The sequence below is a fragment of the Orcinus orca genome, chromosome 9 (assembly GCF_937001465.1).
Source record: "Orcinus orca chromosome 9, mOrcOrc1.1, whole genome shotgun sequence".
NCBI lineage: Eukaryota > Metazoa > Chordata > Mammalia > Artiodactyla > Delphinidae > Orcinus > Orcinus orca.
This window is the reverse complement of record NC_064567.1, coordinates 14,876,160-14,891,813: the sequence shown is the minus strand read 5'-3', so window position 1 is coordinate 14,891,813 and position 15,654 is coordinate 14,876,160. Positions and strand designations below refer to the sequence as shown.

Below are 15,654 nucleotides of genomic sequence, written 5' to 3'. Positions count from 1 at the left end.
CAAATTTAAATAAAAACTGGATATAATCAGGATATAACGTGAATATGCATTTGACCAAAAATTGATTTTTCAGGATACTTAACCAGTACAGCAGTGATACTGACCAGCTGGAATAGATGCTGGCTATAAACAGTTATACGGGCGCCTACCAACTAAAAAGAAAATAGTGCTTAATAAAACTATGTTCAGAGGATGGTATGAATGGTGTGTGTAAGTATAAGGAGGGTGTGGAGAATCAGGAAGGAAAAATCTGGTCTTCCATAGAAGGGAAAATATATACATTTAAAACTGAAGGGCTTCCCTGGTGGCGCAGTGGTTGAGAGTCCGCCTGCTGATGCAGGGGACATGGGTTCGTGCCCTGGTCCGGGAGGATCCCATATGCCACGGAGCAGCTGTGCCCGTGAGCCATGGCTGCTGAGCCTGCGCGTCCGGAGCCTGTGCTCCGCAACGGGAGAGGCCACGACAGTGAGAGGCCTACGTACCGCAAAAAAAAAAAACTGAAAATATGTTTAAATTTGAAAATCTGAAAAATTATAGTATAAGCATACTGTTTAGAAGTATGGAGGTAAATAGCAGAGGGAAAAGCTAAATAATTTGAAAATAATTGGCTCCAAGGAATGATATTATATACCTGTGCTTTTAACTAAATCTACATTTATTACTTCAAAATGTTTAAAGGAGATAATAGATTTTGTTATTAATTTGAAATTTTCACCATTCTAGGTTCAAACATAACATTTAGGTTCATTTTAAAGTTATTAATGGCACTTGCAGAGGTGAAATTACTTCTAAGAATTAAAGCAGTATACCTTTTTATGAATGATAAAAAATCTGTAGTAGGCCTGTTTTGTGTTTAGATATACTTTGAATTAACAGCTCCAGTAAAATGTATTTATAGTTCACGTGGTTGACTTCTACAGTACCCACCCGTTGCTATAGCCATCAGCAGATTCAAAGATTTTCCCTGTGTTATCCACACCCTGTTACAGCTGCTGATCTTCTGTTTTGAAGATACTTTTCAGTAGAGGTCCATGTCTTCTTTACCATTAGGGACAGTTAGCAGTAAACGTATTCTGGTCTCATGCAGATTCATAGACTCCTTTGAAATAACCAGGTGCTCATGAGTGGGCAGACTGCAGTCCAGAATTGCAGTAGTGCTAATAAAGAATGGCAGTTTAAGATACCCATATGCATATGTTAACTGTTTCCACTGCAGACCAACTATCCAAGAAGCATACTCACCTCCCTGCTCTTAAATAGCAGTCAGAGCTCTGCATCTGAAGAGTCTGTGTTAAGATCAGATGCCCCTGATAGCACAGGAGATCAACCTGGACTTAACCAGGAAAATTCCTCAAATGGAAAGTCTGAGTGGCTAGATGCCTCACAGAAGTCACCCCTTCACGTTGGAGAGACAAGGAAAGAGGATGACCCCAATGAGGACTGGTGTGCAGTTTGTCAGAACGGAGGGGAACTCCTATGCTGTGAGAAATGTCCCAAAGTATTCCATCTCTCTTGTCATGTGCCCACATTGGCAAATTTTCCAAGGTAAGATGGTGCTTGCTTCCCTTCCTTACGTTCTTTCATTATAAATAATAACAGCAATAAACTTTTGATGATCACTGTAACATAAAACCTTTGTAAAAACTTAAACAGAAGTCCACTTGGCATAAATGCATACGCCAAAATTTTCAACACAGGGTTTCTCATACCCTGCCTCCCATTCCCAGTGCTTCTCTCAAAAACCTAGTCTGTTATGAGGAGAAAAAAAAAATAACTGGCCCTTTAAATTATTACAAGGGAAGTACCATAAAGTGTTATCCTTATGCACAACACTGCCATAACTTAGTGCATCTTATTTGCCAGCCATTGAGCTGTATTGTTCACAAATACCTTGAGTAAATTCTCAAACCCTATGAGATGATCATGGTCATAGAGACGAGCCATTGGGTTGATATCTTAGTTCTTCAAAGGCTGTAGGTTTTGTTTGTTTAAGTGAGCCTTGTCCCCAAGATTTTCTTTTTTTTTAATATTTATTTATTTATTTGGCTGTGCCGGGTCTTAGTTGCAGCATGAGGGATCTTTTAGTTGCGGCATGCGGGCTCTTAATTGCAGCATGCAGGATCTAGTTCCCTGACTAGGGATCGAACCCAGGCCCCCTGCATTGGGAGCATGGAGTCTTAACCACTTGACCACCAGGAAGTCCCTTCCAAGGCTGTACTTTTAAATATTTATAATTTCAGGGCTTCCCTGGTGGCGCAGTGGTTGAGAGTCCGCCTGCCGATGCAGGGGACACGGGTTCGTGCCCCGGTCCGGGAAGATCCCACATGCCGCGGAGCGGCTGGGCCCGTGAGCCATGGCCGCTGAGCCTGCACGTCCGGAGGCTGTGCTCCTCAACGGGAGAGGCCACAACAGTGAGAGGCCCATGTACCGAAAAAATATATATATATAAATAAATAAATATTTATAATTTTAAAGTTCTAAGAACAGTACCAAGAGTGCTTCTTTTTCTTAAATCATTTGGGGGGAAAGGTCAATTGTGCCTCACATCAGCCATAGATTAATGTGTGTGTTTATTTTTTTATTTTGTGTATATTTCATGCCTCCTTAACTAGGCTAACGTTTACCACTTAGGCCTGTGAACTCTATTTCTGCTTGCAAGCTCACTCAGCATGGTGCCACGTACAAAGCAGATGTGTGCTAAATCCTCAGTGATTAACACTGATGCCAAATAAGTAATTCTGCATAATAGATGGCATGGAGGGAGGTGGGAAAGGGAGGTGGTAAAGAGAGCAATGATGCATGAGGAGCTCAGCCAGATACTTTATTCCCCAACAGTGGAGAGTGGATTTGCACTTTCTGCCGAGACTTATCTAAACCTGAGGTTGAATATGATTGTGATGCTCCCATTCACAACTCAGAAAAAAAGAAAACTGAAGGCCTTATCAAACTAACACCAATAGATAAAAGGGTAAGTTTCCAACCTAGACTGTTAAACAGTTGTTTTGGTTAGATGCATTACTATAATGCAGATGTGTCTTCATCAAAGAAGTATATATTCAGTCCAATTTTATACTGCTTTTTTCTTTAATACTCTTTTTCCACAAAAAAAAACAGTCTTAAATAATGGCAGATTTAGACTTTTAAATTTAGTCTACCCTTAGTCAGTTTCGGGTTTGATTCAGATATGTTTTCTTCCTCAGAATTTGTTAAGAATTGGCACCAAAGAGATGGGTTTTTCTGTTTAGTCTTCCTGGAAATAATTACATCCTTTCACCAAATGGCACTAGATTTATACCTCAAAGCTAGCTAATATATTTAACTGTAATTAACATTTAAAGCTACTAAGTCAACACTTCTTTATCACTAAAGAAGCTCCTTTGCTAAATTATTAAGTAGAACAGTCAGTATGAAAGTTGTCGTGCAAGAGAGAGCTGAAACATGCACTGCCACTGCTACACAGTGTTTACTGGGGTAAACTTGTAAGCAGAGAAGTAGCAGAGGACATGATGGAACCATCTGCATTCAGAGAGGGGTCCTTAGGACCCAACACCCCATGGCAGGGGCTCTACCTCTGGATCTCAACATATGGATGTTCTTCTATTAATTTGTGTACTATTAATAATTCAGTACACAAATTGGAGAGAGAAGTGGAAATATATTTTTAAAGAACTTCAGATAGGTTTCTAGTGATACTGCTTTTGTTCTGTAATTATAACGACTGCTCTCATATATGACATACACCCCAAAATCTCAAACAGTACACTGTAGTAAATGATTGAAATGGACAGCAAAGCTCCAAGTATCAGTATTTTTCTTGTATTCATCTGGTTTTAACTTTTATTCTGATACTTTGAGACCTGTAACGTTGTTGCTAAAAATTAGCCGTGACTTCATTATTTCATTATATTTTCATTTTATTTATTTATTGCTTAGAAGTGTGAACGCCTACTTTTATTTCTTTACTGCCATGAAATGAGCCTGGCTTTTCAAGACCCAGTTCCTCTAACTGTAAGTATGGATGTTATTTTGTGCTTTTTTTGTACAGTGGGATGATTTTTCTGAAACTGGATTTATGACAATCTAGTTTCTGTACCATTTTTCAATAGTAAGTTTCTTACATTAATCCAAATCTTAAAGCTTATTAATACATACTGCATGCTTTAATCTTAAGCACATTTTAAGGTTAACAAACTGGCCCAAAACTTCTTTTCTCATATATTCTTTCTTCTCATCTCATGTATTTTACCTACTATTCCCTGGGATGATTTCTATCAATTGTTTCTCTCTCAGGAGTTTTAGGTATATATCCTAAAGCTGTTGGGAAAAAAACTTGCCATTTGAGATAAAGACCTCTCCAAATCTCTGTGCACATTTTGATTTATAGGTCCAAACTTCAAGTAATAAGTAGACTTTAACAGTAGAGGAAGAGGTGTGTGTTTGTGTGTGTTTACCATTGACTTCAAAAAGCTTCATATTTAAAATTTGATGTGACTTTAGTGCATAATTTTAGAGTGCTGGAAATGGCCTGCTACTCAAAATGTGTTCTTCTCTGAGGTCTGAAATTCCTTTAAAAAGCTAATAGATTTGTTGAACAGTTCAATAAATTTAGAAAATTTAATGCAACATTAGAAAAGAAAACAAGCTTAGCAAATACATTGAGCTGATAAACAGTGAACTTCTGTCCTGAAAACAAGTTTTGAGAAGTTGAGATAGGAAAAAGGAATACAGTTGACTCTTAGAACAAGGCAGAGGTTAGGGGCACCGACTCTCTGCACAGTTGAAAGTCTGCATATAACTTTATAGTCAGCCCTCTGTATCTGCAACTTCAACCAACCACAGATCCTGTAGTAATATAGTATGAATTCAGTGAAGAAAATTCGTGTATAAGTGTACCTGCACAGTTCAAGGATCCACTGTAAATAGTTTTTAGGGGGAAGGGTCCTTTGTACCCAAAAGAGCCAGGGCAAAAATATGCCAGTAAAAACTTTATTCATTTAAAAAGTTAACCTAGAATTTGGCACTTTTTATGATGTTGGCTTATAGTTACATTTGGCATTAATAGCAGCAGCAAAATAGCCCCCTTTTTCTTAATATATATCATCTCATTTAGTCTTTACAAAATCCTATGAGATTGGTAGAATTATTTCTATTTGAAATATGAAGAAACAGGTTCAGTGAAATGACTGAACCCAGTAACTTACCCAGGAGAATGCTAGTGAGTAGCAGAGCTGGGGTTCAAACCCAGATTCAAAGCCCACTTGCTATAACACATGCAGCAAAAGCATGTCAAATCTTACTAGAAGTAATACTTTTTCTAGTGATTGCTTTTTGTTTAATAATGAAGGAGAATAGTAAGAGGGAAAATGTGGTAAGTTTTTTTCATTAAAAATAACTGGTGAAGATTTTTGATAAAAGTGACACTAAACATTTACCAATGTGTGGAAGCATTCAGGCACTTGTAAATTTTGCTGAATAAATTTCCTTATCAATGACAAAATAGAAGAGAGAAAAGCAATGAGAACAATCTGAATTTTATACTACTTCTTATAGGATTTATATAGGACCAGGTAGAATTTATTTATTATAGCATCTCATATCTTTTGAAAGGTGCCAGATTATTACAAAATAATTAAAAATCCAATGGACTTGTCAACCATCAAGAAAAGACTACAAGAAGATTATTCCATGTATACAAAGCCTGAAGATTTTGTAGCTGATTTTAGATTGATCTTTCAAAACTGTGCTGAATTCAATGAGGTGAGAAGAAAAAAAAACAATAGCAATGTGAAAGTAATGTTAAACCAAACACCTTACCGACAAACGAGGAGATCAAGATATCTATCTGTGGCAGCATAAATAACCAAAAGTTCAAGTCTGTCAGGGAATGAAAGAGGTAGTTAGGAAGACTTTATCCACATGTATATTCAAAGATTTATTATATGGTGACAACTTGAAAACAATTTAGAAAATATTTTTATCTTTACATTTTAACCCAGAAGCACCTTTATTTCTTGAAATATGGCACTTCACCAGAGTTCAGTCTTTGTGATGTTGATATTAAAACATTAAGAATGTGGTTTAGATAGTTCTTAATTAAGAATTTTCTCAAAAACTTTATCATCTGTTAGTTTATCTAAACATCTATCAGACTTATAGCCTTTTGTTGATAGTTTGTCCTTTGTATTGGCTACTCATTCCAGAGTTCCACGTTTCATTTAATTTGTTCTAAAAATACCTGTTAGATGATTCTCTGATTATGGCATCTCTGTGATATCTCTTTGGTAATCCAGAGGAGTCAAAGCCTTTTATTTACTTCTTATCTGATCTTCTCTAGATTTTGTCTAGCCCCAGACTTTTGTTTACTTTATATCAAAGCTATACATAAACATTTTCTCCAGAACAATCCACTGATATTCATAATCTTCAGTTAGAAGGGAACAGAAATGTGAGAAATCCACGACTTTATTGACTATCTAAAAATTTTTTTTAATTCTTATTTTTATTCAACAGCCTGATTCAGAAGTAGCCAATGCTGGTATAAAACTTGAAAGCTATTTTGAAGAACTTCTGAAGAACCTTTATCCAGAAAAACGGTTTCCTAAAGTAGAATTCAGGAATGAATCAGAAGATAATAAATTTAGTGATGACTCAGATGATGACTTTGTACAGCCCCGGAAGAAACGCCTCAAAAGCATAGAGGAACGCCAGCTGCTTAAATAAGCAACACCACTGGCGTGTGCTGGTTTTTAGATTTTTTTTTGTTTTCAAAAAACATTTTTGTCAGTAATTTAACATCATTACCAAGAAGAGCTTGTGACCACTTTAAGTTTTCAATGTTTACTAGACTCTGATTTCCTTAATAACCCATTTCTTTTAACCTTATTAAGAAAGAAAAAGAGGGAGGAAGGAAGGAGAAAGGAAGAAAGAAAGAAGCATCAGCAACAAAATAAAAAGACATTCTCCCCACTTATTGGATTTCAAACTGCAGTCTGGAGTGATAGCAACTATAGAAAGGAAATAGACTTTGTTTGAACTCTAAGTTGAAAATTTAATGTGGTTTGGATGTGTGCGTTAATCCATTTTTAGAAAATACCACTACTCATTAACTATGGACCAACCATGAGTTAGGTGTACTGTACGTAAGAGCAGTACTCCAATGAATATGAGTGGTAATAAGAGTTCTATCCTAGGATGCCCACTGGTGCAACGAAAAAGTAGATTAGATGCTATTAAGAAGGCACCTAATAGTATATCATGTAAGATGGCAATTGTATTAAAGAAAAAGGAAAACAGATGTTTGATTTTTGTTTTTGTTTTTTTTCCTGTCTATAGAGGTGTGTTTGGTATAGCAGGTTTTCAAGCCCATTTTTCATACATTTCTAAACCTACCTTCTTCCACTGAAGGAAGTAAGTGTACTCGTTTGGTTTTGCTGTGTGTCTGTGTGTGGTTTGTTGTTGCTTTTTAACTGTGCAGGTGATCCTTTTATAACAAGACTCATTGTTTTCAGTATGGCTTTTAGTGGAGCTGTCCAGAATACGCAATACAGCAGTGTGTGCCGTATTTGATGTAAGGATTCTTCAACTTATACCCTATTGGGCATTAAATATAAATTCCCCTGAAAGGGACCAGTTTTTGTGGTTTTCATCTGTCTTCATAAATTGGAATGATGTGTGTTGTGGAATTTGGGAGCAGGCAACTGGAGGAAAGTAGAGTGAAATTTACATTTTTTTCTGAAGCATCTATTTCCCATTCTTCAGAGTCAGAACCTCAAACTGAATCTTTCATCTGACTTAATTCTGGACTTCATGTTCATTCTCCTGATAGAGATACAAAAGACCTACCTTCTGAGGGCAAGCATATTCTTAATGGGTCAGACCTAGCTAGTTTACTGACTTTCATTTATTCCTTTTACTTGTTGTTCACTATCAAAGAAGGAAACTAGGTTAAGATAGAAGAAAATTATTGTGCCATTTGCTAATCTAACATTTCACAGTATATTTATATGTGAACTTTTTTAGTTTGCCAAAGTAAACCTTTATTTATAAAACATTAATTGGCTGAGGAAATTTTCCTCTCTAGGCTGATAGAATGAAAATATAGCTGACTTGAAAGAATTTTATCCTTTGGATAGTGTCATCTCCCATGAATTAAACCTAGAGGATTTGCTTGTATCCACATGGCATTAGTTCTTAAAATGGACAGTTTGAAAATATCCTGTGGCTAAGTCATTGGGTTTTCAGATACTGCTAAAGATAAAATGAGAAAAGAACTTACTGGCAAGAGCATCTTTTCTGTGTACACTTAGGTTTAGTCCATAATATGTCAGTTATGTACTGAAGGTTAAAAAGTCTTAATCACTTTTCCAAATATGTGTTTTAGGGTGGTAGTTGTTGTTGTATTGTTTTGAATATGTGTTTGACATTTATTCTCCAAAGACTTGAACAAATTTTGATAATAGTGCATATACCACCAATTGTCTTCTTTTGCTCCAGCATTTTTAGCACAGCAGCCGTAGAGCTTTTCCTAATAAGTTTATTGTTTTTATTTTAGAATACTATTCTTATGATAGTTTTTTCTTCGATACTTGTCTCCTGAGTTAAAGCAGGGCACCACAGGTAAATTTTGAGGATGATCACAAAGGGAAGTAGCACTTAAGAGAGAAAAATTATAATTTTGTAAATGCATCTGAGCCAGAATTTCTACTAATATACCCAAAACTTTCACTGTTATTATTCAGTGCCATATTAATCTTTTCAAACAATATTTTTCTTTCACCTTTATCATTTTTTTGCAGAATGAAAGGCACTTGAAAACCATCTTTCCTGTAATCATACATAATATATACTAAAAGTATTTCTCCAAATAACATTTTCTTAATGATCTGAAAATTAAAGTCCTACGACCTTATTAACAGGTGCCTGTGTGTCCAGGTGGATCCCAGCAAAGTAGTCCTTAAATTATAATAGTAGTAAGCTATAAGATGAGTCTAACTATACCTCATGCCCATTTGGAAAGCATTCCTTTCAAAAGGTCAGTGCAACTCAAGCAACCTTGACCTAAACTTAAAAAACTCCAGTGTTTACCTCTGATCAAACACTCCAGGAGATTACCCTCTGGATTTAGAACCAATAGCCTTATGTCATATCTGCAAGACCCCCCAATGCTGAATGGGATCACATGATGAGCAGGCCATGTGGCAGCTAGAATATACTCAATCCTGGGAAACTCATCGAAAGCTTTGCCAGGTGCCAAGCATCTGATCTTTCCAGCAAAAAGGAAACCCAGTACACAGTTAGTGACTTACATGGCTTTGGTAGAAGTATAAATGGATAATGTATACCATATTAAATTCAAAATACTATTGTACTTCAGCACCTGGCAATGCAGTTATTTTGTCCTTTAAATTAACAGGCCCTGCTTATCTTTTCTGAGTGGAAGTGTAGGAAATTGGAAGGTCCTGAGAGGAAAATGTCCTCTTCCCTTGGTAGCTTTACTTTCTTTTCCAAGCTAAAGAATAGGCTCCACATTTTACTACTACACAGTAGTGTAGATGTAATACAACTTAGGAATGCTTTCAAAAAAGATTCACTCCACAGTCAAAAGGGTGAGTATATAGCCGATTGCTCCATTTATGAATTTGTGTTTCAATTTTCTATTCTGTTACAGTGTTTAAACTTTTAAATTGGGGTTCCGTGGAGAGACTAGACAATGAAAGGAGGAACCCCCCCTTTTGTTGAGGCCTGATCTACAAGTGAACGTGAATCCCAACAGTAGGTTGCTGCACTGAAGCAAAAGGTTTTTAGGTTTAAATAGAAGGTATATTTATTTTCTGTTTATCTGTATCTGTTATGAATGAGAGAAATTGAGTGATCTGATTGACCATTAAAATTATGGACATAACCATGAGTTCAACCATCTAATTATTGAAATAGAGGCCCTCATTTAAAATAACCATGCATATACATATTTTTTGAAGTATTATATAACCTCATGTAAGTTAAGAGTTCATGTCTTTTTATTTATATTGCCCCTTCATCTTTGGTGTGAATTTACTAAAATTCACAGGTTGGTGGCTCATGCTCTTGAGTGAGAATAATGCTAGCCAATCAGATCACAGATTTCTCTGCCCATGAAGGTTTCACTTATTGTGAAGGATATCTGAGACCGTAGTCTTGTTGTTGTTTTTAATTTGCGGGAGTCAACTGGTGCTTTGATTTTAATAAAAATCAGCTTTGATGAATTTTCACTGTGAATATTTTACCACAACAAGGTATTTTTAATGGAAAAATTACTGTATGTCATGCAGTAGAATATTAACTAGTTCGGGTCTCCATTACTGCCTTTGTATGTTCCTCTATAAAATCAATACATATAGGGATGATCTACTAGTCCATAAAATAATAGGAAAACTTTTTTTAAAAACTCTAACACATGGATTTCACCAGCTTTAACTAAGTAGAAAGTTAATTTAGCAAACAGGAAGGAAGAGGGTGATAGATAATATTCAATGGAGGAGTCCCACCCCCCTGAAAGGAGAACGAAAGATGCCATGAAAAATTCTACTTGTCTGAAACCTAGTGGAAGAGGCGGGGCTTGGGGGGGTGGGGGGGGAACACAAAAAGTGGGGAATTTACAAGTCACTTTGAAAGTTTGCCTATGTTAATTTCACCTATAAAGTTTGGAAAGTTCTGATTCTCAGATATTACAAGTATTTTTAAAACTCCGTTTTGAATATTTTCTAGATGTTACATTGATGGGGGTGGGAAAAGCCTTCTCTTTGATTCTTAAATGTGTTTTTAACTAGAATAATAGTCCTAATTTGAGTCCTAGAAAAAAAATCCTTCCTTAGAAGTTAAACATTTAGCAAAATTCTATCTTTCCCACATTTTCCAATGTGGTGTGGAAGAAAGGCTATTTTAATATCGTCTGCCATATATGAGCATACTTGTGAATGTGAATTCTTTACCCATGTCCTCTACTGCCTTTAATCCAAGACAAGTGAGCCAGAAAATTCAGTCAGAAAACAGTGGCTGAAGTCTAGTTCTCACTGAGGGGAGGGGATGGAATATAAGGATCAACCAGGGTTAAACAAATGTCTCAGCCTTGGAAGGGGAAGGTACTTATTTGAGAAGTGACATTTTCCCAAAGAAAATCAGGGCATTCTTAACAGGAGAGACAACAAGCTCAGTGAGCCACCAGGTCCCATGCTTTGGCAATGATGCTGGTTCTCTAATCTGATTGTTTAAGGCATTTACTGATGAGGGTGTATGTTAGAAAAGCCCAAAATACAAAAAGTCCAGAATAAAGGTTTTGACATTCATCTTACAGGAGGATTTTTTTTCTTTTTGCCACTATAGACTGTGCTCTGAAGAGACTTACAGAAATCAAATTTCCTTCTATACATAAAACTATGGATTCAGACAAATTCCACCTCTGTCCTATTGCAGAAAGCAAAATATGCTTTATAGAGATTCCAGTTGTTACTGTTTTTAATACCTCAACCAGTATTGTCTTTTTTTTTAACATCTTTATTGGAGTATAATTGCTTTAAAATGTTGTGTTAGATTCTGCTGTATAACAAAGTGAATCAGCTATACATATACATATATCCCCATATCTCCTCCCTCTTGCATCTCCCTCCCACCCTCCATATCCCACCCCTCTAGGTGGTTGCAAAGCACCCAGCTGATCTCCCTGTGCTATGCAGCTGCTTCCCACTAGCTGTCTATTTTACATTTGGTAGTGTATGTATACCCATGCCACTCTCTCACTTGGTCCCAGCTTACCCTTCCCCCTCTCCCTGTCCTCAAGTCCATTCTCTACATCTGTGTCTTTATTTCTGTCCTGCCCTTAGGTTCATCAGAACCATTTTTTTTTTTTTAAGATTCCATATATATGTGTTAGCCTACGGTATTTGTTTTTCTTTTTCTGCCTGACTTCACTCTGTATGACAGACTCTAGGTCCATCCACCTCACTACAAATAACTCAATTTCGTTTCTTTTTAATGTCTGAGTAATGTTCCATTGTATGTATATGCCACATCTTCTTTATCCATTCATCTGTTGATGGACGCTTAGGTTGCTTCCATGTCCTGGCTATTGTAAATAGTGCTGCAATGAACATTTTGGTACATGACTCTTTTTGAATTATGGTTTTCTCAGGGTATATGCCCAGTAGTGGGATTGCTGGGTTTTATGTCAACCAGTATTGTCTTTTAGTGGGCTGTGAAACCAATCCAAAAAAGTTCTTACAAGTCAATGACTTAAAATTTGTTGACTTCCATTTCTACTAGTGCCTGATACTATTAAGGTAAGCAATATATATGAGTTTATAAAGGATTTCTGAAATTGAGTGTTTGAATTAAATTATGTTGATAAAATTTGCTATAGACTAATGTAATGTCTTCTAGGAAACCTGGGTACTAGACAGTACTACACAACATTGTGAAGTATCTTAAGCCTGGATACCTCCACAGGTATTGAAAGTTCCTAAAATCCTGGGGAAGGTGCTTAAGCATCAGTTTTATCAGTGGTTGACTGTGGTTTTCAATCACTGCTATCCTTTGGTTTTAATTATAAATTGCTGCTAACGTCAGCTTTGGTGTTTTGAATTACAGTTTGTCATGGGTTGTTTAGCTAACCCTACATGTGTAGCCTAGACATCTTTGCATCAAAAATATTTTAGCCTAAGACTTTCTAATAACTAGACTAAGACAGGTCTGCAAACTATTTAAAATGATTAAAGATGACAGTTTAGGTAATCCAAACAAACTTCATTTAACATTTCATGAAGAGGGCAGTCTCCATTTGCAGGGGTTCAGAGAACAGCAAAACGGGGTGGAAGGCAGGAAGTTTTTATGAGGTAAAGAATAAGGAACAAGGAAGTAAGTACAGAGACCAGAGTTTGCTTGGTATTTGGTGATTGGCTGACTGGATATACAGCGTTTCTGGTCAAGCAGAGCATTTATTGGATATGAAAGTTATTAAGTTTTGGTTTGCCTAGGTGGCACCCCCAGCAGGAGTGGCTTTGTCTTGGGCCTAGAATGTGCCTAGTACCACCTTTTGATCATCCTCTTGACCATCTACTTTATCTTCAGTTTGCTTCTTTATATCAGGGAGAAGATCTTCAACTAAGATAAAAATTAAAAGATTCCTATGTTCTAGATTTAGAGTTGTCTGGAATATTTTTTTCTCCCCTCTGGGTACATAGTTTTATTTTTAGCTTGGGGGTGGGGGAGGGGAGAAAGCCTAAGAAGTTTCTGTCTGGCTCTGAATATCAGCTTCTAGTTCAGCCAACTTCTGACCATAAAGTTACTTTAAGAAAAAAAAAATTCTTTCAAATACCCTATCAAGTTTCAAACTGGACAAACAGTAACTATTCCTGGCAGTACTGAACACCACCAAAATATACTCCCAAGATCTAGAGCCACTCCCAAAGATAGCCAAAAGAATGAAGTACTTGGACAGTTCCTCTGAGAGCTGGCAACAGTTGGTAGGCTGCAAATGGGACACAACCCACATTTCTGTCCAACCATATTCTGGGGCCTGATGGTTGAGCTGCCTCCATACATAAGAACCAACAACCTGCATGTGCCAGCAGGCAGAAAGCCAAGCTCTCAGGACACAAGAAGGCAATAGCTATCCCTGGGACAGAAAGGATCAATAACCAATGAGTTCCCAAAATCAAATTCCCAAGGGTCTGAATTTGGAAAAGGAAGGACGTGAAATTTCTCTCTTGACCAGCGACTACAGGGTTCAGGAAGAGGTGACATTGGTAGGAATTCTCACCTCTGGCTGTGGCTTCTGCCAGCTTCCCCAGAACCCCATTCTGCAGACCCCGCAGAGTGGAGTTTATAGTGAAGAGTGTAAGTTCTGGTATCTACCAGAATTTGACAAGGTTTTCCATGAGTTTTAATTTTAGTTTTCACTTGGCTGTTTCAGGGAATAACTGATAGAAGTTTATCAGAATCCTTCAGAGTCCCATCAACCCTGGGAGGGACCCACATGAGGGCCCTCCTTTGAGAGTAGATACGGGGGTATTCAAGTTCAGGGGAGGGGGTGGGTATTATTATCTTAGGTTTCTGGCCTTGGAGCTGCTGCAATTTGAAAACCAACTTGAATTTTTGTTTTTGGTCTTGGCTCTTCAGAATGGAAAGGCAATTCAGGTAAGAGGATTAGTAGACAGTGAGTACTTGGGTAAAGGAAAATAGAGGGGAGTTTTAGGAGTCACGTTGGTCTTATTGTCTTGTTTCGTTCTTTAATGAAAAATTAGCCTTTTGCGTTGAATCTTTCAATGAAGTTGATTTGGAATTTTGAAGCCTTTTGGAACCTAATGCATACCAATTAAAATAGGTGTCCCATTCTGGTTGATTTGGAAACACTTACTTTCAAGTGTGGTTCTTAAACAGTATGTCTAATTGGAATGTTCCCCATGATAGCCATTGTAATGCTAGGTTGTCTTAGTGAGACTTGCCATTTTTGTAGATGTCTACAGCTTCCAGGACCACAATTATTAGACAAAATAAGCAGGTGTGCCGGAAGGTGGAGTGCTCAATTCTTTGAAACTCGAGGATCCCGATTCTTAGGTAAGCATTGGATGTTTGAGAACCAAATTAATACCTAAGAGAGGTGTACGCTAGGTTGGGGATTTTGTGGTATTTTAAGTGTACCTTGTTGCACAGAACTTTTCTTGAGGTTGTCAGGTGGCGCAGTGTCAGTGTAACCCGTTGCATGACCAACTTAGCACAGGAGCCTTAGATTTAGGTGGCGAGTGCTTTAACATCTTTTAAGTGTTTGATCCATGCCCACCACTTTTGCAGCTTTGGCTTCAAGATTCGCATTAGCAATTGATCTATTTAATCCTTAAATGATAAGATTTCTTTCTTTTTTTTTTCTTTTTTTTTTTTTTTGCGGTACGCGGGCCTCTCACTGTTGTGGCCTCTCCCGTTGCAGAGCACGGGCTCCGGATGCGCAGGCTCAGCGGCCATGGCTCACGGGCCCAGCCGCTCTGCGGCATGTGGGATCTTCCCGGACCGGGGCACGAACCCGTGTCCCCTGCATCGGCAGGCGGACTCTCAACCACTGCGCCACCAGGGAAGCCCGAGAAGATTTCTTTATGAAAGTGGCAGTCACCCTAATGACTTTAATAGTATGACTTGTGCTACTTAGATTTTGTTGTGCCATTAGTTCAAATAGTACTAATTTCTTGTTTTAGTTTTCTAAGTCTCCCCGTGCTTTATGCTGTGGACTTATCTTTATGCATCCCCTAACTGCTGCCACCCATTGTAGGCTCCTATTATAGCTGTCCTAGAACTTTTCTGGGAAATACATATATACGTGTGTGTGTGTGTGTGTGTGAATACACTTTGCTTTTCCTCACATAAAGTTGGTTTGGATCAGAGCTGTGTGCGGGGGATCAGAGGCTCAAATCCAAAAGTGGCTTGCCCTCGGTTTTGATGAGAAAACAATGAATGCGAAGGGTTCAGTGGGTCGTTCGCCTGTGCATCTTGTCCCACAGGCCATAAGCAGTCAGCTTTGGATTCCATCTTCATCACCAGAGACTGTTAAAGATGATCAAAGAGGACAATTTAGGCAGAGTCCAAACAAACTGACACTTGATGAAGCAGGCACTCGCCATTTGCAAGGGCTCAAAG

The 15,654-nt window shown here is 37.7% G+C and overlaps 1 protein-coding gene across 4 annotated transcripts in view; it reads left to right on the top strand.

The window, feature by feature from the left end:
• TRIM24 (tripartite motif containing 24) overlaps positions 1-10,241 on the top strand; it is a 94,398-nt gene extending 84,157 nt beyond the window's left edge. For 3 of the 4 annotated variants that reach the window (XM_033432378.2, XM_004272157.3, XM_004272156.3), the window contains 5 exons: positions 1,217-1,545; positions 2,836-2,968; positions 3,934-4,008; positions 5,608-5,757; positions 6,511-10,241. In XM_033432378.2, coding sequence (XP_033288269.1) covers positions 1,217-1,545; positions 2,836-2,968; positions 3,934-4,008; positions 5,608-5,757; positions 6,511-6,720 — 897 coding nt within the window. In that variant the 3' untranslated portion in view covers positions 6,721-10,241. The remainder of the gene's footprint in view (positions 1-1,216; positions 1,546-2,835; positions 2,969-3,933; positions 4,009-5,607; positions 5,758-6,510) is intronic. The other variant, XM_033432377.2, reaches the window with a different exon arrangement.
• Positions 10,242-15,654: the final 5,413 nt, after the last annotated feature.